General features: G+C 44.7%; 1 protein-coding gene across 2 annotated transcripts in view; it reads left to right on the top strand.

The window, feature by feature from the left end:
• Positions 1-24,707, top strand: part of pbx4 (pre-B-cell leukemia transcription factor 4) — a 360,470-nt gene extending 335,763 nt beyond the window's left edge. The window contains exons 7-9 of one of the 2 annotated variants that reach the window (XM_078235123.1): positions 5,695-5,807; positions 14,390-14,479; positions 21,033-24,707. In XM_078235123.1, coding sequence (XP_078091249.1) covers positions 5,695-5,807; positions 14,390-14,479; positions 21,033-21,125 — 296 coding nt within the window. In that variant the 3' untranslated portion in view covers positions 21,126-24,707. The remainder of the gene's footprint in view (positions 1-5,694; positions 5,808-14,389; positions 14,480-21,032) is intronic. The other variant, XM_078235124.1, reaches the window with a different exon arrangement.
• Positions 24,708-26,860: the final 2,153 nt, after the last annotated feature.

Raw genomic sequence — 26,860 nt, 5'->3', positions numbered from 1 at the left:
GACTGCTTTCAGAATGGAATGGACACTCACCCTTCCTGCCCAAAGGAGGTCATTCATTTTCTTCCGGCACTGGTTGCCAGTCCTAACTGCCAGTGGAGGGGCACTTAAAGCTGCAGCCACAACCTCCCAGGCCATGTTGGCTGCCCAATCCCTGGGCCTGTTGGTGGGGCACAGCAACTCCCGCATCTCCTGGACGATCCAGCAGCTGGGCCTGCTCTGTATCCGTGAACCTGGGTGCGCTTCTTCTCTGTGCCATCTTCCTGGTGTGACTGCCTGTGTGTCCATTCTTACAGCTTATATAGAGCTCTCTCTTGTTAAGGGAGTTCAGCTACACTCTGGGCAAACCATGAGCCCAATAAGTCAATTTCAGGGAGAATAATCTCGAGGCTACTTGGTTTCAATAGAGGGGGAGCCAAGAGCTACCCTGCAGGGTTGCTGATTGGGTTAACTCTGCAAGGTACTATGTCTTTTGGGGGGGGGGGGGGGGGGGGCGGACAATGCTGATGGGCTTTACTCTGCTCGAGGGGAGGGGAAGTAGCTAGAAGGCCAGAGGAGTGGGGATTGCCCTAAAAGCCCAGCGAAGGTTTGGGTTGGGGAGTGAAGGGGCTGGCAGAGGCAGGCGATGTCGGGGGGGGGAGTGAGTGAGAGACTGGGGATGTTCGGGGCAGGGGGGAAACGAGAGGCTGGAAATGTCAGGAGTGGGGTAGGGGATATGAGGTGCCGCCAACATCTGGCTGAGTAAGGCTGCCGCACTCCTACATTGCACAGAATGCCGTAAATTAATTAAACTCAGTTCGCCAAAAAATAGGCGGGAAAACCTCCTGTTTTCCTACCTTAGAATTTCTTTGGGAAAATCCACCCCGAATATTGATAGGGAATGCATCTTCTCCAGCACCAGATAATGATGTAGGGAGGGGATCTTCTCCAGCATTCAGCCACACTTAGTTTTCCTTTTCTTAAAAACAAATCATCAGTTTTATTTCAGTATTGGATCATGATTCTCTTCCACTGACTTGCATCCCACTTGTTCTAAAGCATGTATTTACAGCTGAACCAATCTAGCCTCCTCCAAAATACACTTTTGGCTATTTCCCCTCCGGAACAGGGAATCTGGTTTAATTGTTCTCTCCTTAGTCTGGGAAACTAAGAGCTGTTGTTCCCTTCTCCTGTTAAACCCAATTTTTCTAACTTGCAGTGACTCACTCTTTTTCGTAACTAAGCCTTTGAGCCATCTCAGACTTCCATGGATATTTCCATTAACTCAGAAGGGCTTAATTTATCTGCAGTCATTTCATTTATGTCTCTATTACTTCATCTTTGTTTATTTGATTTTGTACTCGTCATGGGATAGGAACTTTTGAAACTTAAAGAGCTGGCAAAATGTAGTTAGTCAGTAGCATTCCCACTTCATGGCACTCTGCTTGCTGCGTAAGAATTTCCACAAGACCGACTAACACCAAAAGCCAATGTTCAGATTGTGTCCCATCAGTTCTCCTGGTAAGGCAAAGATCTGCTGCCTGTAAACCATCAGACACATCTCCAGTGCAGCATGGTGCCTAGATAAGGAAGGAACAGCAGAGAGTTTTATATGCTTTTCTGTATGAGGAAATCGGAAAGAGAGCATGGCCAGGGCGATGATAATAGTTGGAAATTGTAAGAGTTAAAGTAAAGGTGGAAAGTATTTTATTGTGAATATCTTTTGCTGCAGAGTGTGGTTGTGTTTCCTGAGGTTACTGTAGAATGAATCATGTATTGATTTAAAAGTTGCAGATTATGATGGCTCCCCGTCAGGTAGCAGAATGTCACAGGGCTACCTCACTTGTTAACTCTTATCCCTACACTGTGGGGGGATTTTATCTGGTTGTGGTGGTTTGTTTGGTGCTGTCCCACAAGGAAGTGGAGTTGGAGACAGCTCGCCGAATTTGAAGTCACATTGATTGCTGTCTTTCAGAAGTTAAAAGTAATTATTTTATGGAGATTTATTCCAGATTCTCTTCAACGAGATCACTTATAGTTCTGGTGAATCAATGCACTGTGTTCTTTCATGGACAGTAATAGAAAACTCAAAGGATTGTGCTTGTTGCACATCACTTTACCCACTATCAGCAAAAAAAATGAACTTTGGCTACTGCATTTGAAGCTGTTATCATGAATTTTAATCGTAGAACTTGTATCACTTGCTTACTGAGAAGCAATCCCCTGAGTTACCCCTTTTATAATTGCCAATTATTCAAATTGCTGCAGGATTTTTCATGGGTTTGAACTTCCTCACCCACACTGGGCAATAAATGACATTAGAAATACAAACCCCATCATTATTACCACTCAGTTGCTCATTAAATACGCAATGCTCATTACAATATCCTGTTCCCCTGCACGTTGGATTCTAGGCAATTGCTTCATTTTCAAGTGTTGGCTCTCTGTGGTTGTGGCACTGGATTCTCAGTTTGAACAGAGAGAGAGATTAAGGAATGGTTACTGATTGTTAGGGGTTAAGGAAATGATATTGCTTCTTTCAGTGTAACCTATACAATGGGCTACTGGTAAATAGGGATACAGCAGTTCAAGTATCTAGTTACTTTATCCTCAGAAAACATCTTGATTAAAACCATAGTACTGTACTGTTATTGGATTGTGAATGTGTTTGGTAACTGTGTACTGTGCGTTGAGTTCAGTTCCCTTTTTAACCATGATAAGCAGAGTTAGCATCTGCGGAGAAGGCAGTCAGAGTGTCAGAGAGCAAAGGATACCCTTGATCTACACACATTACAATTCCTCTCATCACATCTGAAGATCTAGGCACAGCTGCCTGGACAATGAGTGAGGAACATTAACCTCTAGAAGGAAGGCAGTTACAGAACCATGCTTTAGGGAGTCCTGAAGACAACCCTAAATATAGGGATGGGACAACTGGAGGCTGGCAAGGTGACAATGGCCCTCTATTTTTGTGGTACTGACTGCGTCTGGGCTGACAAAGGGAATGACTGCAATATCACCCATTAATTAATGGCAGCAAGATGAAGGGGCTGCAACATTCTGTTGACTTGCCTATCTGGCCTGCCAATCAGGCTCCTGGATACAATATTTGATGTGCAATGGGTATGGGACTACAGCTCATGGTGTCCATGTGCCAAGTGTGGACAAATTAGAGCACAGTGCAGCAAATGTTGCACCAGCAGGACACTGAGAATTACTGCTAGGTTTGGTGTCGATTGCAAGCAGAAAGGGACAGCATCGGGCTAACTCAAACCGGTATTCTCACTCCAGAGAGCTGTGCATATTCAGCTGTCGAGAATATTCAACACATAAGCTTCTGGGTGCTGAGCGAATGAAGGGGCATGTGGATCGTGCAGAAAAGTGGGGTTGAGGTCAAAGATCAGCCATGATTTTCTTGAATGGTGGAATGGCTTGTAGGACCCAATGGATCACTCCTCCAATATTCAGTTCACCATGGAGGAACTAAGGGTTCTGCGCTTGACTTGAACATTGTGCTGTGGGCTTATTCGACATGTCAAACTATTGGATTGTTTAGAGTGACTCCCTTGCACCTCCAGAGCTGTTTCCTGCTGTATGCTCCATATCTCCACCTTGAATAGAGACCTCAACCAGCATAAACTAAATACAAACACTATTAACTAAATACAGACCCCAAACACCAAGAACTAAATACAGACCCCAAACACCATTAACTGAATACAGACCCCAAACACCAAGAACTAAATACAGACCCCAAACACCATTAACTGAATACAGACCCCAAACACCAAGAACTAAGTACAGACCCCAAACACCATTAACTAAATACAGACCCCAAACACCATTAACTGAATACAGACCCCAAACAGCATTAACTAAATACAGACCCCAAACACCAAGAACTAAATACAGACCCCAAACACCATTAACTAAATACAGACCCCAAACACCATTAACTAAATACAGACCCCAAACACCATTAACTAAATACAGACCCCAAACACCATTAACTAAATACAGACCCCAAACACCATTAACTAAATACAGACCCCAAACACCAAGAACTAAATACAGACCTCAAACAGCATTAACTAAATACAGACCCCAAACACCATTAACTGAATACTGACCCCAAACACCACTAACGAAATACTGACCCCAAACACCACTAACTAAATACAGACCCCAAACACCATTAACTAAATACAGACCCCAAACACCATTAACTGAATACAGACCCCAAACAGCACTAACTAAATACAGATCTCAAACAGCATTAACTAAATACAGACCCCAAACACCATTAGCTAAATACAGACCCCAAACACCATTCACTAAATACAGACCCTAAACACCATTCATTTTGATCATCAGGGTGATAACCAGAAAGTTGAAAATGTCAATGAGTGCTACCAACAATGCAACAAGGAGGAGTGGGTAGACGAGGTAGCTTTCAAACAGTGTCAGAATTCCACACCGCCTTGTTCTGCACTTGAATGTCCAGTTTATCAGTCCCATTTGTTGCCATTGTGAGTGGAGCTCATGTGCAATGTTCAAGTCAGGTATAGGGCATGTATCTCCCCCAGTGTGAGAGTGTTGTTGAGTTGAGTTGGCAATAATGCTACCCTTGGTATTTTGTTTCTGACGTGTGACATCTGCATATTGCTGCTACTTTGGGAATTTACTAGTGGGAGGGAGAAGTGTGTTGTTGCTGCAGGGTTTCATTGCCAGCTCGTTGCTGTGCTACAGCCTCCCAAACCAACCTTTTACTAAAGGTTTCTGTGTGAGGCATCCATGTCTAACTGGTGCGCGTTAAACTCCTCCCCTACTTGGTGCGCCATGACCAGTTTGGCTGATGATCATCGGTTATTTTAAGTGTGTATTTCTCTTCCTTAGTCCTTGAAGATGTGCTTACAGTTTAAGCTAATCAGACCAGCCTTTCTCAGTTAGCAATGATCACGTACAGCAGTTTGGGAAAAAAGCAGCTAACTTTGCCTCCCTGGCTGGTAGTTCTATTTGAGGTGCTTAACTTCAAGCACAGCTCACAGCTGAGGTGGAAGATCAATTCCTGCTTCCTTGTTAGCTCTAGACACAGACAGCAACATATGGGTACACCAGCTTCAGTGAACTTATGGGGAAAACCTTTAGGAAGCTTTAATAAAGATTGAAGTGAGCACACCACTCAAAACGTACAGACAGCTTGTTGCAAAGTTGCTGTAGTTGGTGGTTTGGGTGTCTTATCAAGGACCAGGCTTCTTGTAATACACACGCTGACATTATACCTACAGATAGCAGTAGGTTCGAGCTATAGAGGACTCGTACCAACCTGGTGCTGACGACAGAGAAGGCGCATGATGCAGCTGCATTGTCTGATCACTTCATTCTTGTCCTAGAGTTACTAATTCTGCATGATGTCTTGACTTTTAAAAATGTTTTTCAAGGTACTCTCAAACTAGGAGCGGTGCTGTCGGATCAATAACATATAATTGCTCTCAACTGCAAAGTTATTTTTCCTACTCTCAATTAAGTAAATGAATAAGTGAACCAAAATGAACCCTCGCATGTAACTATTTAACAGATATGGTGAGCATGCCGCTTTGTTTCTCAACTAACCCCTTCCTGTTGGCACTTTCAGCTTGTCTCTTTGCTTGGCTCAAGGGGGGGACATACTCTGTGCGATCTGTGCGTGATTCAGGTGCCTGACTCTTTCCTTTCCAGGTTCTTCTGGTTCTTTTAACATGCCAAACTCTGGAGACTTATTCATGAACATGCAGTCACTGAATGGGGATTCTTACCAGGGTTCTCAAGTTGGAGCTAACGTGCAGTCACAGGTAGGCATAGGATGATTTGTTTGGAGTGCGGGACCTTTCAAAGAGATTAGAATGATAAAACCCCACCCACAAAAGAGAGAGCTTCAAAGAGAGGGCCAAACTGATGACTTTGGTCAATATCCACAAATAGCCAACTGAGTAATGGCAACTGCCACCAGATCCTTGAGTATGTGATCCTCCTAATGTCACTGTGCTTTCTTGCTGAGAAATCATGCTCGGTTTTATTATAGGAAATTCCAGTTGTAGATGCTTTTGAATGTGGCATTAGCTGGTCCAAATCTAATTAGCTTCATCCACCACTCATCACTATAATGCTATGATTGATTTAACTGGAATTATCATCTGGGTCAGCCTGTCCATGAGTCATATTCCTGAGTAATTACACCCAGCCCCAAGAATGTCACTGGCAAACAGTATGCAGATGATCCACATCAGTTTGAGGGCTTTAGCTTTGATACTACTCTGTGCTGGTCATGCCAAATGCTGGTCTCAGTGGCCGCAGTGTTTCTGAGCCACTCAGAGCCACTCAGGCACTCAGTTGGCTGGCCAGCGACCTCTGCTAGCAAGTTAGTTTGTTTGTGGTGTGTGAGGACAGGGCTCATCCCATGATTGAATTGTCTGTCTGGGCTCACAAGCGAAGACTGACCATTCTGGCAAGAAAGTGGAACTTAAGCTGGCTGCTGTGGAATTATCCCAGGATAATGATAGGGAAGGAGGAGAATAGCTGTGGCCTTGAGTTTGTGTAGCAGTATGGTGTGGCCATTTTAAATTTGACCTTCCCCAAGTAGACAGGAGGTGGAAACAGCAGGGTAAAAGTGATAGGTTAACCAAGAAACCCACACAGAGCATTCTTCTGGGTTGTAAAGTGCCACTGGTCTAACTTGAGAGGAAACAAACTTGGAAAAAAACTTTTGGAAGGAAAGTGGGATGATAACGCTTTGGGAAGTACATTTAAAATCCAAACCCTCCTAGTAAAGTGAATGTTACTTTTGCTATGGTGCATTGCTGTCACTGTTTGGCTGGTGAGACATGTTCATGGTCTGTTGCAGCTTGAATCATACCCACTGTTTAACACAGTATGGCATTTTAGCTTTTATTTCCTGAGTTTCCCCAACAGTTCTCAGTAATGATTCCTCATTTTCAAAAACAAGTAAAAATTGGTATGGATCAATATAAAAGACAATGATTTGATAGAAATCAGTGGATATTATACTCTGGGTGTAAGTCTTGAGTGTTTAAAGAGACACCACCTTAAGTTTAAAGAGACACTGCATTAATTGCTGTATAGACACTGTCATATGAGTTGGTTGTTGATGGTTTATCTTTGGTGCCCCAGTGGAACCTCACCTCAGAAGTTAGCAGGTTCAGGTCTCAGAGACCTGAGCATGTAATCTAAGCATTTGGAGTATAGTCCTGAGGGAGTGCTGCACTGTCAGAGGTGATGTCTTCCAGATGAGACATTACGCCATGTCTGCCCTCTCAAGTGCACATCAAAGATCCCACGGAACAATTCAAAGCGCAATAGAGTTCTACACTTATCCCTCAACAAACCCCATCAAAAAGGACAGATTACCTGGCCATTTATTTAATTGCTGTTTGTGGGGGCTTACACTCAAATTGTTTCCTACATCACAATGGCCTCTACACTTCCAAAGTACTTCAGTGGCTATAAAATGCTTTGAGGCATCTGAATTGGAGAGAGGTGCTATAGAATGGCAAGTTCTTTCTTTCCTCTTCCCTCCCGCCTGGTATTTTGGATGTTCCAGTGAAATCCTGTTAAACTTCTCCTCATAGAAAATTTACAGCACAGAAAGAGGCCGCTTGGCCCATCATATCTGCGTATGCTGAGACAGTGTGGGGGGTGGTAGGTGAACGAGAGCAATGTGGTAGGGGCTGTGTCCTTGGTTAATGGCTTGACCCTGTTGAATCTTTGTGGAACTCGGTAAGCTCTTTCCAGTGGGTCACTTCACTTGCATGTGATTGGCTGCATGGGAATTCTTACTTGGGTTAAGTGAGAAGAGGAGGAACTGGCCTTTATTGTGAGTTGCATCCACCTCAATGTGAGCTGGTCCTTCACATCAGGTATTCTGTTTGTTGCAATGCATGTCATTCCCTAGTATCAGCATCATTAACTGGTTACAATCCTGACATTCATTGGAAGTGACCTGTTAGACAGCACACAGTTATAATTGAGGCTTTATAGCCTTTTAACAATGTCAGAAACATAATGGACACTACTAGTGGAGATAAATTACCAAGGGAAAGGGACAGGGTTAAGCAGGCCAACATATCCATTATAACCTGAATCAGTGTGTCAATTTTCATCTCTAAACTCTTATTTTCTCCTCACTTCTGACATTTTCAGAATTGGCATTTCTTGTCTTGCTTATCAATTGAATGATGCACTTGTTTTTTTTTAACATTGGTTTAAAATACAGATTATACCCTTCACTATAATTCAGATAAAGCCCAGTTGTGAGTGAGGACATCCATCTCCCTCTGATGGCCGCAACGGTCACACTGAAATGCCTTCTGTTGAATATGTCCACTGAAGTGTACTTGAGAATGGATAGGTTTATCGGCACATGGCATTGAAAGTGTGACAGCAACAGATTGCAGGTAGACGTAATATCTGAGAGATACAGACCAATCGATCGACCTTGGAATTGTACACAGGGAGTTAATATTAAGTATAGTGTCCAGCTGAAGTGGGATCAAAGAGCAGTAGATAATTGTACCAGGATGCAGATGGAATTCTGTCCTTATTTAAAAAGCATTCATACTGCCCGAATATTCATAGTTTCACTATAAATTCCTATTTCAAAATATAATTATAATTGCAGTTAGCTATGTAAATTTGTCTTGCACCTTTATCCCATTGCGGGGGGCGGGGGGGCATTGGCCATTCACAGCACAAAACCTCTTGGTCAATTTGCAGTCCAGCATATGGAACTAGGAAGTCAACTTTCTACAGTCGAATATGTTCCTGTAACATGGGAACATGTATCTATATAGTTCGACATGAAGGCACATTGCCTGCATAGTCCTGTTAAACTGGTACCAAAGCAAATGATGTCAACCCTCAGCAGGTCTGTCAGTATCTGTGAACAGTTATAGATGTGGAGATGCCGGCGTTGGACTGGGGTAAACACAGTAAGAAGTTTAACAACACCAGGTTAAAGTCCAACAGGTTTATTTGGTAGCAAAAGCCTTTTGCTACCAAATAAACCTGTTGGACTTTAACCTGCTGTTGTTAAACTTCTTACAACAGTTATAGAGCCATAGAATCCTGTAGTGTATAAGGAGGCCGTTTGGGCTATCGAATCTGCACCGACTGCAATCCCACCCAGGCCCTATCCCCTTGCATTTACCCGAGCTAGTCCCCCTGACACTAAGGGGCAATGTAGCACGGCCAATCCACCTAACCGGCACATCTTTGGAGTGTGGGAGGAACCCGGAGCACCCGGGGGAAACCCATGCAGACACGGAGAAAATGTACAAACTCCACACAGACAGTGACCCAAGCCGGGAATTGAACCTGGGTCCCTCGCGCTGTGAGGCAGCAGTGCTAACCGCTGTGAGGCAGCAGTGCTAACCACTGTGCCACCGTGCCGCCCATTAAAGTACTCAGTGTAAATCTTTCCTCTGGAAGATATTACAGTTGAACAAATTAGGAAGGAATGCACACTCAAACTTTCTCTCTTTCTCCCTCCCTCTCTCGCAAGCACACACCTACACATTCACACACATACACATGCAAGCACATACATATAAAAAACAATAACAACTACAATGTGCATTTATATGGTGCCTTAAACATAATAAAATCTTCCAAAGTACTTCACTGGAATGTTACCAAATAAAATTCGACACTGAACCACTTGAGGCATGGGGGCATCATCACAGAGGTATGGTTTAAGGAGGCAGAGAGGTAAAGGGAGGGAATTCCAGAGTTTGGATTGGAAGGTAGCTTTTGTTAACTCCCCATTAAAGGAGGGGAATTGGAAACAGATAACTGCAGGTCAGATAGCCTGACATGAGTGGTAGGGAATGTGCTAGAATCTATTATTGAAAGGCATTTCAACAGAAAATTACAACATAATTAGGCAGTCAAGGGAAATTGTGTTAGAGATTTTTTTCAAGTTGTATCTAGCAGGATAAATCAAGAGGAAACCGGTGAATGTAGTTTATTTGGTTTTTCGAAAGCATCTGTTTCAGTGCCACACGATATTAGGGTTCAGAGGAGTGCGGGTAATATATTAGCATTGATTAAGGATTGATTTACAGACAGAACACGAGAATAGGAATAAACGGGTCATTTTTTATTGGCAGGATGTCAGTAATGGGTTACTGCAAGGACCAGAGCTTGGGCTTCAATCTGCAGCAATGAGTTAGATGAGAGGACAGAGTATAAAGGGGGGGGGGGGGGGGGGGGAAAGGGGGGGTGTGGCCTTGAGCCCTTGTTCACCGTCCGTGTGAATATCGGCAGGGGCTCAAGATCTGGAAGTCGTAGACCTCGCAGGCGAGACCACGATCTTGGATTCCCCCCCCCCCCCCCCCCCCCCCCGCATCATCAGCGATGTCATTAGGTTCACGCCGATAATGGGTGTGAATCTGCTTTACATGCATTTTGAATACATTTCTATATCATTAGCCCGCTCCCTCGCCAGATCTTGACCCCATCATATGTTGACACCGTGTTGACGTGATATCACACCAGTGCAGTTTGCAACGTGAACCTGTCGTGGAGGTCTCCCCCGAGGCATAAAGGTAAGTATAGCCCCTGGGCAAGAGCAACATGGCCAGACAGTGGCCTTGCAATGTTCCCAGCAATGCCCCTTGGCACAGGTTCACACTGCCAGGTTGGCACCATAACCGTGCCAAGCTGTGCCAAGGGGTGGGCCTCTGTGGGAGCCTCATGGGAGGGGGTGATTTATTTATATGGAGTGGTGGCCGGGAGTGGATGGAGGAGCAGGGGATGCCAGTGATAGCCATTGTGGGGTTTTGGGAGGGATGGAGGTGGGGGAGGGTTACTGGCTCCAAGAGGGGGGGGAGGGGGGAGACACCGATGATCAGGGGGTGGGGGGGAGAAAACTGCTGACTCTGATTGGGGAAAGGGGCGCCCCTGTGACATCTGCGGCGGGCTGGGGGGAAGATTTGTACATGTTCTGAACGTGGCGTCCTTTAAGATGACGTCCCAATCTTTGTATACTGGGATTTGCCTGAGTAATGAAGCCCTGCCCGCCCCCCCCTTCCCCCCACTTCCCGGAAGGCCGCGTCAAACGTCCCCTTGATTTTCTTGGCCGAGTGTCATAAGATCTGCAGGGAAATCCGGCATCTTTCTCTGGAGAGAAACACACCTTGCCAGAAACAAGACTGCTATTTTTTGATAAGTTTGCCCGTAGTGTATCCAAGATTGTTGACAATCCAAAGTTAGGGAGGAAAGTCATGACAGAATGCGCAGAGGGCACAGAGAATGCAGAGGGATATAGACAGAATAAGCAAGTGGACAAGAATATGTTGGTGTTTAGAGGAACCCAGGTGTACAAGAACCATGAAAACCTGCAGATGCTTTTGGAAAAAGAAATGATATGTTGACCTTTATTTCAAATGGCTTGGCGTTTGGGAGTGAATATGTTTTACTGCAATTCTATAGAGTCTCGGTAACACCTGGAGTATTATGTACAGTTTTATCCTTGGAGGGAATGCAACAACGATTCACTAGATTGATTCCTAGGATGAGAGGATTGCCTTATGAGGAGAGATTGCGTAGACTGGCCCTATATTCCCTGGAATTGAGAGGAATGAGCAGTGATCTCATTGAAAGATATGAAATTCTTCATGAGTTTGACAGGATAAATGTTGGGAGGGCTTTCCCCTTGGCTGGGGAGTTGGGTTTTAATAGTCAGTCTCAGTAGGGGGTTGAATTTTCAGGACTGAGGTGAGGAGCAATGGTTATAGATCTTTGGAATTCTCACGTCCCGTGGAATGTGGATGTTGGGTTGTTGAGTATATTCAAGATCAAGATTAATGGGTTTTTGGATATTAAGGGAATGTTGGGATGTGTGGAGAGTGCAGAAAGTGGATTGTGTGGAAGATTGGCCATAATTGTATTGAAGGAGTGGAGTTTGCACATTATTCCTGTGTCTGCATGGGTTTTCTCCGATTTCCTCCCACAGTCCAAAGATGTGCGGGTTAGGTGGATTGGCCATGCTAAATTATCCCTTAGTGTCAGGGGGACTAGCTGGGGTAAATGCATGGGGTTATGGGGATAGAGCCTGGGTGGAATTGTGGTCGGTGCAGACTCGATGGGCCAAATGGCCTCCTTCTGCACTGTAGGATTCTATGAATACTGGAGCCGCTGAATAGATATCCAAACCTCATGTTCTGCTCTGTGAAACACTGTGGATGCAATCTTACCACCCCGTTCCCGCCACGCTGCAACAAACACGGAGAATTGGGCACCCAGCGGGATGGGAAAATCTTGTTAGAGTGGACAGTCAGAAATTTCCAGCCTCTTACTCCAGCTGCTTTATTAGCGAGCAGCATGAACCATTGCAGCAGCTTCTCACAATGTTTTGAAAGATCATTATTTTCAGCCTGCATCATTGCTGACACATCATTCTCCATCTCTTGTTTGTAAAATTCTGGCTCAGTAATAATCACAAAATGGCCATGTGATTCTTTGTGAATTCTGTCTCCTCTGTTCAGTGTAGGCACTGCCCTGTCTCCACTGTTCAGCGTAGGCACTGCCCTGTCTCCACTGTTCAGCGTAGGCACTGCCCTGTCTCCACTGTTCAGCGTAGGCACTGCCCTGTCTCCACTGTTCAGCGTAGGCACTGCCCTGTCTCCACTGTTCAGCGTAGGCACTGCCCTGTCTCCACTGTTCAGCGTAGGCACTGCCCTGTCTCCACTGTTCAGCGTAGGCACTGCCCTGTCTCCACTGTTCAGCGTAGGCACTGCCCTGTCTCCACTGTTCAGCGTAGGCACTACCCTGTCTCCACTGTTCAGCGTAGGCACTGCCCTGTCTCCACTGTTCAGCGTAGGCACTGCCCTGTCTCCACTGTTCAGCGTAGGCACTACCCTGTCTCCATAGTATTACACTGTGTGTATAGCACAGAAACAAACCATTTAACCCTATGTGTTTATGTTCCACTGAGCCTCCTACCCTACTCCATCTAACCCCATTGTCTTCCTTCCTCAGGTATTATATCCAGTCGCCCTCACCCTCTCCCAACCCTCCCCCAGGTGTACTGCTATTATTTGCTGCTTCTTGGGGTAGCATTGTTTAATTTGAATTGGTAACAATGCCGCCACAAACTAACAGAGATAGGCATTCCAGACAAATATTCATCCCATGGTATAATTTCAGGGCAAAGTGTCACTCCTTCAGTCGCAGCAATACTTGAAACACCCTCGCTGCTTAATTCCAATCAGGACAGAAAAGAAGCAAAACCTGATTCAATCTCATTAGTTCCCCAGCACCTTGTCAGTTCAAAAAGAAGTAAAACCTGAAATTTTTATCCCTTCAAAATATTTTCACCTTAAACACAGAAGCTACCTTAAATACAATCTCGAAAACCCTCTTAAACGGTGTGAGGTCTGGGTCACAAATCTACATTCAGAGTCTGGTGTTGGAATACTCTGGTGTTTGTGGATTTGTTGGAAGTCTGCCCAGTCACCAATGTGCCCCAAGGGTGGTCTTTAGACAAAGGAAGAGGTTGCTGCTAAACCCCCAAAAGCCCAGCTCTCCCAGAAACTGCCTCTTTTATAGCAAGACCACTTGCTTTTCAGGTAGACTTCAAATAGGGCAATAATAGAAGTGAATGAGGCAGAGACTGTCACACCAGACTGACGGGGGGACTCCTGTGTAACTATGTGACTCTATTTAACACCGAGTTGACCAGCACTATTGTCTTACAAAATGGAAGACTGTGATCCCATTGCCGTGCCGCCACCAGAAGGGAGCACTGCTGTCGCTATGCTCTTAAATGACTGATAAAAATGTGACCAACTGGACAAACACGGCAAGTCAGACTCTGTCTAGATCAGTCATGAAGTTATTACTGAGCTGGAATTGAAGCAATCTCGTGATACCCAGCACGCTTCTCCAATTCCTTCCTGTCCAGGGTGGGAGCTTTCAGCTTCATAGCTTGGAGCAGGCAAGATACTGTAGATTGTGCGTTGCCATTTTTCACAATGTACATTTGAGTCCCTGTCAACTACAAACATAATGTACACAATGGCCCCTCTAAAATAACAAATTAAATAAACAGCTTCAGTTAAATTAACTCCATTACCGTTCCAAAATGATCATTAACTGAGGGGCAAGAGATTCCAAGAGGACGTTGGGAGTAGAAGTTGATCCCAAGCTGCAAATTTGCTTTGAGGTCAGGGTCGACCCACGGGTTTTGAGAAGCTCACAGCGTCAGCCTGGGAATCAACTTCTAACAAATCCAAACATCCTCCTCTCATTACCATTCATTGTGAAAATGGAGGCTGGCGGATGAAGTATTGAAACCAATAATGTTCCCTCTGTAATCTGTGAAGAAACTTCTAAAGTGACCTCTTTTGTTCTTTAGGTGGATTCCCTGCGTCATGTTATACACCAGACAGGCGGATACAGTGATGAAATGGCAGCAAGCCAGATGTACACCCCAAGACGTATAGATGTAAGAACCAGTTTTTCTTATTCACAGGTGGCTTTAACCCTTTCTGAGTTCACAATCATTTTGGATTTCTGGTCATTTTGAGTTAAGATTGACTCTTCTCAATCCTCAATCTCACTGGGTTGGATGCATTGTTTCTGGGAATGACCAGGCTGCTCCTAGTAGGCACCGTGCTTTGCTTTCATCACTTGTGAGCCTTGCTGGACTGGTTTATGTCCAACCACCATTAGCATCCTCTCCTCCTGTAAGCTGCCCACCAGAGATGGTTTGAATGCCATTTTGAAAGACAGTGGCCCTGTCAGTAAGCAGAATAATGTCTCTGAACACTTCAATGAACTGGTATCTGACTGTAAGTGTGTTTGTGTGGGGTTATTACGATTGATGTCTGCAACAGTATATTTTACTAAGTTCCTTAAAAAGTGTGCCTGCGTTCTGCATCTTCCACTTTGTCATTGGGGCTACACTGGAGTTCGGATTTCAGAGCTTTAGACCGGTTCAGCTCAAACCGCCTGTAAAAACATGTCAAACCCAAACCAAGGCCACATTTTCAGTTTTAATGCAGGTGGGACAGAGGGAGGGACGGCCGACCATCCTGTTCCCAGGACGGAGACACATGAAGTGGTGTGCCTGTGATTTAGTCTGTCTTCTGGGTTTAAGCCTGGCTGGCGAGGTTTCCCAAGTCTAGGGAAACCCTGCAGCTAAAGGGAGGTGAGGATTTGTGTGTGGAAGAGGGGAATGTCTTTCCAGCACATCTTGTGGTCCAGGAAGAGCAGGTGTGCTGCCTCCTAGACTCCCTCCTCACTAGTGTAAACTCTCTTCCCCCAACCCCTGTGGCACATTCTCCCACTGCACACCTCCCCCCCCCCCCCCCCCCATTAAACCCCAAACCGGCATGCGAAAACCCACCACCCCAACATACAAAACCCCCCTCTTCCTCCCATGCCAAACCATCCCTCCAATGTGGGACCATTCCCTCCACTCAGTGCATGTGCATGGAACCCTCCTCCTCCTTTCCCTCTGCCCCTCCTCTCTTGTCCCTCAGATGGAACCCCCTCACCTTTATTCTACCTGTGTCCAATGTGCCAAATTCCTCCACTCTGCTCTGCCCTGATGCACCGAACCCCCAGCTCTGTGTGTGCTGCCCCCACGCAGAGAACACCCCCTCCTCTTTCATACATTTCTGATCCTAACTCCTGGCGTGGAATGCCCATAAGCAGTGTCACCCTCCATTCCCCCCCTCCTCCCAATAAGGATCCCTTCTCCTCTCAGTATCATGGGGAATGAGCAGAGGTATTGAACAATATTTAGTACCTATACTCACAGAAGAAGCCACAAATTACAGCCCAGAAATAGAGGGTTACCAGGGGGTTGATAAGGGTGAGGAAATTAGGACATTTACTATCAGCAGAGCAAATCATTTAGAGAAAGTCCAGGGACTAAAATCCGACAAATCCCCAGGACCTGACGGCCTATAACCTACCTACCTATACCTATTACCTATTGTATACCTATACAATAGCCCCAGGGCCTGATGGCATCTATCCTCGACTGCTCAGGGAGACGAGAGAGGAAATTGCTGGGCCTCTGACGGAAATCTTTGTCGCTTCTTTGGACACGGGTGAGGTCCCTGAGGATTGGAGGATAGCGAATGTGGTCCCGTTGTTTAAGAAGGGTAGCAGGGATAACCCAGGAAATTATAGGCCGGTGAGCTTGACGTCCGTGGTAGGGAAGTTGTTGGAGAGGATTCTTAGAGACAGGATGTATGTGCATTTAGAACGGAACAATCTCATTAGTGACAGACAGCATGGTTTTGTAAGAGGGAGGTCGTGCCTTACAAATTTGGTGGAGTTTTTTGAGGAAGTGACAAAAACGGTTGATGAAGGAAGGGCCGTGGATGTCGTCTATATGGATTTCAGTAAGGCATTTGACAAAGTCCCACATGGCAGGTTGGTTAAGAAGGTTAAGGCTCATGGGATACAAGGAGAAGTGGCTCGATGGGTGGAGAACTGGCTTGGCCATAGGAGACAGAGGGTAGTGGTCGAAGGGTCTTTTTCCGGCTGGAGGTCTGTGACCAGTGGTGTTCCGCAGGGCTCTGTACTGGGACCTCTGCTATTTGTGATATATATAAATGATTTGGAAGAAGGTGTAACTGGTGTAATCAGCAAGTTTGCGGATGACACAAAGATGGCTGGAATTGCGGATAGCGAAGAGCATTGTCGGGCAATACAGCAGGATATAGATAGGCTGGAAAATTGGGCGGAGAGGTGGCAGATGGAATTTAATCCGGATAAATGCGAAGTGATGCATTTTGGAAGAAATAATGTAGGGAGGAGTTATGCAATAAATGGCAGAGTCATCAGGAGTATAGAAACACAGAGGGACCTAGGTGTGCAAGTCCACAAATCCTTGAAGGTGGCAACACAGGTGGAGAAGGTGGTGAAGAAGGCATATGGTATGCTTGCCTTTATAGGACGGGGTATAGAGTATAAAAGCTGGAGTCTGATGATGCAGCTGTATAGAACGCTGGTTAGGCCGCATTTGGAGTACTGCGTCCAGTTCTGGTCGCCGCACTACCAGAAGGACGTGGAGGCATTGGAGAGAGTGCAGAGAAGGTTTACCAGGATGTTGCCTGGTATGGAGGGTCTTAGCTATGAGGAGAGATTGGGTAGACTGAGGTTGTTCTCCTTGGAAAGACGGAGAATGAGGGGAGATCTAATAGAGGTATACAAGATTATGAAGGGTATAGATAGGGTGAACAGTGGGAAGCTTTTTCCCAGGTCGGAGGTGACGATCACGAGGGGTCACGGGCTCAAGCTGAGAGGGGCGAAGTATAACTCAGACATCAGAGGGACGTTTTTTACACAGAGGGTGGTGGGGGCCTGGAATGCGCTGCCAAGTAGGGTGGTGGAGGCAGGCACGCTGACATCGTTTAAGACTTACCTGGATAGTCACATGAGCAGCCTGGGAATGGAGGGATACAAACGATTGGTCTAGTTGGACCAAGGAGCGGCACAGGCTTGGAGGGCCGAAGGCCTGTTTCCTGTGCTGTTTTGTTCTTTGTTCTTTGAAGGGGGGGAGGTTTCACACAGATATCAGAAGGACATATTTCACACAGAGGGTCGTGGGGGCCTGGAATGTGTTGCCGGGCAAGGTGGTGGAGGCGGACACACTGGGAACGTTTAAGACTTATCTAGACAGCTATATGACCGGAGTGGGAATGGAGGGATACAAAAGAGTGGTCTAGTTTGGACCAGGGAGCGGCGCGGGCTAATTGTTCCTTGTTTCTCGTTTCAAGGCTTCATTCTATGATCATCTTGCTGGTGCCAGTACAGAGCGAGACTGCGGATAGTTGGGAACCTGTCTCGGGGGCAGGGAATTCATATGGTGTTCATGGAAGTGGAAATGACTAGGGTTGGGAAGCATTTTCCGATCAGGGCCATTGTGATCTCCTGGACTCGTTTCGATCGCCTCAGGGGGTCGGAGAGGAATTTCCCAGATTTTTTTTTTTCCCCATATTGGCCCTGGGGTTTTTCACTCTGGGTTTTCGCCTCTCCCTGGGGATCACATGATCTGGAATAGGGGGGTGGGGGTGAGTTAATAGGTTGTAATGAACAAAGCATCGTAGCTGTGAGGGACAGCTCGGTGGATAGGATATTGGTATGTAGATAGGCTGGAAAATTGGGCGGGGATCCTGGATTCAGGATTCAATCCTGGACCGGGGAGCGGCGCGGGCTTGGAGGGCCGAAGGGCCTGTTCCTGTGCTGTATTGTTCTTTGTTCTTTGTTCTTTATAACCTAGTGTTCTAATAAAGGGAGCTGCTGTAATAGTGATTTTCCAAAATTCCCTAGATCGGTCCCAACAGATTAGAACTTAGCAAAGGGGGAAAACAGGGAATATAGGCCAGTTAGGAAGATTATTAAATAAGTCTTAGCAATGCAATTAAGAAACCACAAAGTCAGCAGAGTTTTACAAAAATCATGCTTGAGAAATGTATTAGTGTGTTTTGAGAATGCTAGGGTAGATAAAAGGGAGCTGTTCGATGTAGTATACTTAGATTTCCAAAAGACATCTGAAAAGGTGCCACATGTAAGATTCTTACTCAGGATAAGGACTAATGGAGTTGGGCTATATATTAACATGGATGAAGGATTAGTCAGTGGACAGTTTATTATTCATTTATGGGATATGGCCATCACTGGCTAGGCCAGCATTTATTACCCATCACTAATTGCCCTTGAGAAGGTAAGTACAGAGTAAGGATAATGGATTACTGCAAGGATTGGTGCTGGGGCCTCAATTATAGATACATCTATATCCCATGTAATATACAATCTATATTAATTACTTAGGCAAAGAAAATGAGAGTAATGCATCTAAGTTTGCTGATGATACAAAGCTAGGTAGGAATGTAAACTGTGAGGACACAAAGGCTGCTGTAGCAGACTGGTGAAATGAGTGAGCAATGAGGTGGAAGCTGGAGTATAATGTGGGGAAGTGGGCAGTTATTCTCTGGTGTTAAGAATAGAAAAGTCAAAATTTTTTAAAGGTGTGAAACTTTGAAATGTTGATGTTCAGAGAGACTCGTATAGGACACAGGAAGTTAGCACACTGATACTGTAAACGATTAGAAAGGTAAATGACGACATCTGCTTTCAGCTTTTCCTGTTTAACTTGTGGTCACTACAATGCCAGTTGTTCACCCGTCTCCATCTCTTCCCGTCAGTCACCCATTCCTCTTCCAATCCCACTGCGTTTAAGTCTCTTGCCACCACACCTTTCCATCTGGTCTCAGACCTTCCTCTTCTCCTGACAGTCTGATCTCCTTCTCTCCCCTCACCGCATTCCCCGGCAGATGATAATCTCATTTCAATCCCTTCCTTCAATACCCCCACAATCTTCAGTGACCTCCTGAAATGCTGGTTCCTGATCTCGTCCTTTCTCGTTGCTCTACACATCCATCTCCGACTCTGCATCTCATTAATGTCCACTCGCTGTTCCTTTGCTCTTGCCCAAGTTTCTGCACCAAGATCCATCTCACTTCTTGTCGCTTCTTCCATTCGGTTTCAGCAATACCTTTTGAAGGGAGATGGCATGTTTGCCATTATTTCAAATGGACTCAAGTTTAAGAACAAAGTCTTGTTATAATTGTACAGTGATTTGGTGAGAGTATTGTGAACAGTTTGGGTCTCTATATAAGGACAGATATACTTACCTTAGAGACAGAACAGTGAAGGTTCACTAGATTGATTCCTGCAATGAGGGGGTGGTCCTATGACGAGAGTATGTAAGTTGTGTCTCCATCGTTGAATATATTCAAGGCCGAGATACTTATCTGTCAGGAATCAAGGGGTAGAGGAAACATGACAGTGAAGTTGAGGGAGAAGATCGACCATGATCATGCTGCAGAGTAGGCTCGAAGGGTCAAATGGCCTCCTCCTGCCCCTATTTCTTATGTTCTTTGGAACACCCCTCGCCCCTCCTCTCCACATCCATATGAAATCCTCTCCTTTCTCCTGCAATCACCCCATCCTCCATATCTGCCCCTGATCAGTTTTCAATGTCCCACCATCATTCCCTGCCCCAAAACCCCCACGGTGCCGACAACCGGATCTCTGCCGTTACTGAACTTGTCTGGGCTGTAGCCTTTTCTTGTGTGTAGTGTCTCATTGCGCTGAATGGACCGGGAGTATTTGGTTTGATGTTGAGCGGGACTGTGGAAATCTATAACATTCAGCTTGGAAAGGCAATGTCTGTTATAAAGGGTGATTGACTGGAGAATTCCACCTGGGTGGAGCAGGCAGGGAATTACTGATCTCTTATCCTGCTGATGGACAGAGTGACACAGATAACCAGCCAATCCTTTTCATCGTGCCTCTGAGGGATTTTCTTTTACATTTTGTTTTTTTGTTGGTTCAGTTTAGTTTAAAGCTCCCAGGTGTTGTGAGGTTTGACAGTTTATCCACACCATAGCTGAGATCGTGCACTCTTCCACACACCGTGTTTTCCAGCGGTGGCCACTGGCAGGATCCTCTGGTTTTCCAGCGGTGGCCACTGGCAGGATCCTCTGGTTTTCCAGCGGTGGCCACTGGCAGGATCCTCTGGTCCTGTCAAATCAGTGTTATCTGCAGAAGGGAACTGGCCTTTGGTGGGACTGGGAAATCCGGCCCATGAGACCACAATACCCTGTTGACTTCACACTGCGACTTGTCATCACTGACGGACTCACTGAAACTTCCCAGGAGCTGGTGGGCATAAAGGTCCCAGCAATCTGAGAGGACGACATCTCTTCCTGCATTGCTTGACATAGGCAGGGAAACCAGGAATGTGGTCCTAGAGAAACCTTACCCTTGTACTGCAAATAACAGGAGTCTCGGGATGCACCGGCGTGGAGAGGGTCGGACTGACTGAATACAAAGCTTTCCGTTGAATGGATGTTGGTTGTGCCTGAGTGAAATGTGAATGGTTAGGATTGTGACCTGTTGTAACGATGTAGATCCAGAGGGAAAAGGCACCAAGGATGAACAAGTCTGACCCTGACTGCTCTTCTCTTCCACAGGCTAATGGCAGCTGGCAGGATGCTACTACCCCATCTTCTGTCACTTCACCCACCGGAGGACCTGGTAGTGTCAACTCCGACACTTCCAACTGATGAGCTGCCAGCAATCACCCACTGCCTACTGGCTTCCATCTCACTCACCCCATTAGGATGAGAAGAATTTGATTCCAACCTGATTTCAATTGAAGGGTCTTTGGGATTCTTTCTTGGGTAGAAGCGCCCTGCCACCTATTTGTAAATATAGTAGGACAAGAAAAGGTATTTATACATTTTTCACACGATTGAGTGCAGCCAATTACCTCACAGTAAAACCCTTCTAAAACCAATAGAGGAATGCTTCCTGTTTAGGTTCCAGTGCTTACACACTACCTCTCAGCAATATACACTAGACTTACTCTTATAGTTTAGCCATCACTTTCTGTTTGTGAGTTTTATCCCATCTCTTCAACCTCTTTCAGTGTTGCAATGTGCAAGTTTTAATTCAGCTCCACAGGTCAGCTGTATTAGGAACAGTTCACTAACAGACTGATGCATGAAAATAAAACTCGAGTTATTACTGCTTTTAAAAGTCCTAGCTCCTCGGTGGGCACCCGGTGTTCAGCTGTGTTGTGTGTAGGTTAAAGTGACTGCAGACACAGACATTGAACCCTGCACTGACCATGTGATTGTTGTCAGGTATCCAGGTCTCTCAACTAATGCAGACTGACGTTTTTTTGTTTTGCTAATGAAGTGTTAGTGTCTGACTAGAAGTTAGGATTGGTTTTGTGGATGTACAGAGCAGCTCTGAATCTGGCTGTTTCTCAGGGTTGACTCCAGGCCGCTTCCTTCTCGAGCCTGGCGCAACAGTGTTTTAAGCTGGTGCTCCAGGAAAATATGGCAATGTGAAGCACCATGTTTAAAACTCATAGTGCGAGGATAATGGGACCTGGGTCGCCCTGTGGGAAAGTCTCTGTTGGTAACGAGGCTGTGACTCGGAGTTGCACTGTGCTTTCCTGTCTGATTTTGATATTGGAGCAGTGAGGTAGCACTGTGCCTGCTAACAGCTGATACTGTTCTGCACTGTTCTGCACAGTGTGAATGTTAACAATGGCCAAAGCCCTTTATTAACTTTTTCTTAAAACTGAAATTCACTATGTAAAGGAAAATAGGAATAATGGATAATAGGTTTTTGTTAGTTATTGTGATCTTATGTACTCTGTAGTCCCATCCCTTAGTTTCCCTTTATCAGAGTCCCAGTTAGTGCAGCCTTTTGTGTAAACTCCTTCTGTGTTTCAAAATTGCAAAGTTACTGGATTGGTTTCAATGGGGGAAAATAATTATTGGAATCACAGTAGAGAATAAAACAGTCCATGGAGGGAACAGTGGGAGACAGAAGCATTTCCAGTAGAAATGAGAAAGTCTTCCAGTGTGCTCGCGAGAAATGAAATTGAGTTTGAAATGCTGAGAAAGTTTACTTTAGTGATGTGGGACTGCAGGAATGACCTGTGCCCGGGAGTGGCACTTTGCAATGTTCCCACGTGGGATTTTATAAATCATTCAACATATACTGTCTAAAGTAACCTTATATTGAAAAGCAAGGTCGGAGTTGTGACATTCCTGAAATTCAGTCCTTTTTTGTAGTTCCCTTTCGTGTGCAATTAATGTCTATCCAAATCTACACTGCCTGTACCAAAAATCTCCATAACACACAGACGCTCACACAAAACCTACACATGGTTCAGCTTTACTAACTTTTTTAATCTTCCGTTTCTGGCGTTCTGTCTCGATGGTTGTGGTGTTTGAACTTTTGAAATTTGATGTCATTGTAAAAATTCTAAATCCCAAAGGTAATTTTTACTCTGTGAGTGTGCAGACTCAGTTACTGTAAATGTAAAGACATGACTGATTGAAGTTTCAACAGGACTCTGTCCCAGACAGATTCCCAAGCTCTTTTTTTAAAAAAAAATAATGTGGAAGCTGAGCTTTTGATTTGCTGCAGAATCCTTCCTGCCCCTAAATGTTATGTGTTTTGCTATGAATGTATTCAGTCCCTACGAAAGCTTTAGGCTGTCATTTCGGAGCATTGGTCCAAGGTGATCGGTGCAGATTTTGGATCTGGGAGTTAGGCTGCTGAAGATTATACTGTGGAACATCTCTGAAACCACAGGACGGCTGAGTGAGAATAGGAATTCCAGGAGCACAAACAAAAGAACTAGTCAGCCGCTCCTTCAAAACTTTCCAACTTCAAACAGGAATAGTCTGATCAGTGTTTTCACTTTAATTACAAGATGTTTCTGTTAGTATCTGTGTAATTTTCAGCAAGTGGAGGATTTGTACGAATCGGATGAAAATCTGATAGGAAAGTCTGCTATTGCAGCTGCTAACCACAGGAGGGCAGGATTCCCATCTCAGCACTGATCACTTTAGACCTCGGCATAAGATGCTGTGCTAACCTGTTGAGCCACCACCAGTGGATGACCAAGACTCCAATAATAGTTACAATCATTCTGGATCTGTTCTGCGCGCCTAATGTTTACAGTGATTCTATCAGTGGCCAACACGGTGGGCGTGGTCGTTCCAAACTGTCTGCGGCTTACAGAAAGGGTCCTGCTGTCCTGATCATTTTATTTCACCCTGGAAGGGTGAAGCAGCGTAAAGCTCCTTTAATCTGAGATTGCGATCCACTCGGCCTGAATCAGCGTTCAATGTGAGAGGAATACAAGAGATTTCTGTTTATTCAGATGGAGCCAGAGGGGGGGAAAGACAGGTTTTTAATTCTACTATTTAATCTGTGACATTTTTCTACCAACAAAATGCAGTTACTTTGTGCAGGGAGTAATTTGTGAGGGAGCAAGTACTGATTCCGCTAACACCCTCCGGTGTAAATTCATCATCTCGTAAGATCTCTAGATGCTCCTCATTCTGCACTTATCAAAAATGCAAATTATATGTGGGGTGGGAGAGTAAATTAGAGAGATGTTCTAAATGTCTTATCGATAGTTTCTGCTCACAAAACATTTCATCTGGAAATTGAATTCGCCAGTTTTCCCTCCAGAAATCCTACCACATGGAATCTTTCATTGAGGGTCAGAGAGTTTGATCTGAGAGGTACTTGTACCAGCAGTAACAATATTCTGTAAACTGTAGATCATGAATAATAATCTTACAAAGTCACATTTTAAAAATTGTTAATAGGGATCAAAGTGCTGGCAAGACAAGTGGTTCAGACACCGAAACTCAGTACCTCAGATTTTTAAAATGAAGATTTCTTTTAAAAACAAGATTAGGTCGTAACAGGAAATAAAGAGGCATTGGTGACAAATCAGGCTACATGAAATGTCAGTAAATCATGTGCTTTCAATATTAGTAAAACCCTTTCCAAAGGCAGCATCATACATCTGTTTAAATAGAAATCTACTGTATTACATTTTTTTGGAAAAAAAGGAAAACTTTAAAAAAGAAAAATGTATAAAATTTGCTTTTAAAACTTTTAGAAAGTAATTGTGGGCACGGTGGGCCCTTTTTTCAGTTACTGGAAGGGGTTCATGCCTTGGTAATCCTTTTCCCGCAAAGCTAGATACTGTGTAAACAGCTCGATCGCAGTTTTGAAAAAAAAATGTTAAGGAAGAGGTGTACTGCATTTTTATTTGTATGGTTAACACAAAACAGAATAAAACATTTCTTTTGCCACAAACCAAATCTGTTGTGGATTTTAGTTAGAGTTTGTTTTATGCAGCAGCAGAATTTTTGTTCTTGCACCGACTTAACGTAGCAGCAGACAGGGTTGGGACAGGGCTGGGCTTGGTGGAGGGGAGCTGTTTGAAAGGCTGTTTTCAGGATAAGGGGGAAGGAGCGGGGCCTTATGCATACGAATATTAAAGGCAGGTTCTGTTCACACAAAGCATGGGCCGTTTGCTGATCTTGCCCATATCCCATGTTTCACTTGCTACAATCCATCTTTAATAAGTCACACTTTATTTCTAACAGGAAATAGAGAGTTGGCATAAATGGGTCTTTTTCTGGTTAGCAGGATGTAATGAGTGGTGTGTCACAGGGATCAGTGCTGGGATCATGCCTTTAGATAATTGACTTGGATGAGGGGACTGAAGGTATGGTGGCTAAATTTGCTTACAACAAAGATAGGTGGGATAGTGAACTGTAAAGAGGATATAAGGAGGCTACAAAGGGACATAAATAGCTTAAGTGAGTGGGCAAAAAATCTGGAATGTGGAAGCATGATGTAGGAAAGTGTGAAAGTGTCCATTTGGGCAGGAAAAATAAAACATCTAAAGGGTGAGAGATTGCAGAGAGATCTGGGTGTCCTAGTGCATGAATCACAAAAGGCTAGTTTACAAGTAATTAGGGTGTTATCATTTAATGTGAAATTGAATACAAAAGGAGGAAGGTTATGTTTCAGATGTCCAGGTCATTGGTGAGACCACATCAGATGTATTGTGTACAGTATTGGTCTCCTCCCAGGAAGGATGGAAACCTTTTAGAAGTATTCAGAGAAGTTTTACTGCACTAACACCAGAAACAGGCAGGTTGCCTTATGAAAGGCTCGACAGGCTAGGCTTGCATCCACTAGAGTTTAGACGGGTAAGAGGCGACTTGATTGAAACATAAATCAGAGGGGATTTGTGGAGAGGATGTTTCCTCATCAGAAAATATAAAATATGCATCGCCACCATTTAAGACAGACATGAGGAAAATTGTTTTCTTGAGGGCTGAGCCTTCTGAACTCTCTTCCTCAGAAGGCAGTGGGAGCACAGTCTTTGAATATTTTTACAACAGAGAGATTCTTGATGAACGAGGGAGTGAAAGGTGGGAATGTGGAGTTGAGGTTACAAACAGATCAGCCATGATATTAAGTGATGGAGCAGGTTTGAGGAGCTGAGTGGCCTACTCCTCATTTGTATGTTGTCTCATTTTGTATCATGTGTGTAATTTAATCAGTTCACAGGATCCTGTATTTATCTTCCTCCCCCCTCACTGAGCGGAGTTGTAACATCTTGCTGTGCTGGGAAAGCGACTGATATAAACTTGTACATTCAGTTGCATCTGAACAGATTAAATAAGCTTCACCGTTACTGAACTCGCCCACAAAAACAGGAAGAAAAGGAAAGCTGGCAACTGCAAGATTTATCCAAGTGGTGTGCAGGTCCCTATTAATAGATCACTAACAGGTTTACTGATTTTAAACTAGGACATTCCATGTTGCTGGCTAAGCACCAGCGGGATTTCCCTGGAGAGATGGGAAACAGCAATTAGCACCAAAGACTGCACTAGAACCGCCATACTTGCAAATTAATAATGCACAGGTTTTACAGTCAGTTTACCATCAGCTGCGATGAAACCTGCAGCATTCAAATCTAAAGCTACCCTGAATCCAGCCATGTCTAAATTCAGCAGTCTCAGGCAATGGAAGAGGTCTTGTATGTTTTAAATAATTAGAAAAACAAGGAAAAACACTCATTCACCAACAGATTTTTAAAAAATTAATATACAAAAGGCTGAGTCCAAGTATAGGCTCCACTGAAGGCTCGAAAAGGTGATCTACTCAGCTGGCAATATCACAGAATCATAGAAAATAGAAGCTATGGGCCATCTGGCCCTTCAAGCCTGCTCCATCATTCGATCTCCCCACCCCGAATATCCCTTTAGCCCCAGGAGCTACAAGAATTTCTTCTTGAAGTCAGACGATGTTTTAGCCCCAGCTACTTTCTGTGGGAGTGAATTCCACACATTCACCATCCTCTGGGTGAAGAAATTTCTCCCCACCATCAGGAACATTCTTTCTGAATCTCCCATTAGAATTTTATAAATTTCTGAGATTCCCCCTCACTCTA

This window comes from Mustelus asterias, chromosome 19 (genome assembly GCF_964213995.1).
Source record: "Mustelus asterias chromosome 19, sMusAst1.hap1.1, whole genome shotgun sequence".
NCBI lineage: Eukaryota > Metazoa > Chordata > Chondrichthyes > Carcharhiniformes > Triakidae > Mustelus > Mustelus asterias.
Note: the sequence above shows the minus strand (reverse complement) of the source record. Positions and strands in the feature narration are given on the sequence as shown.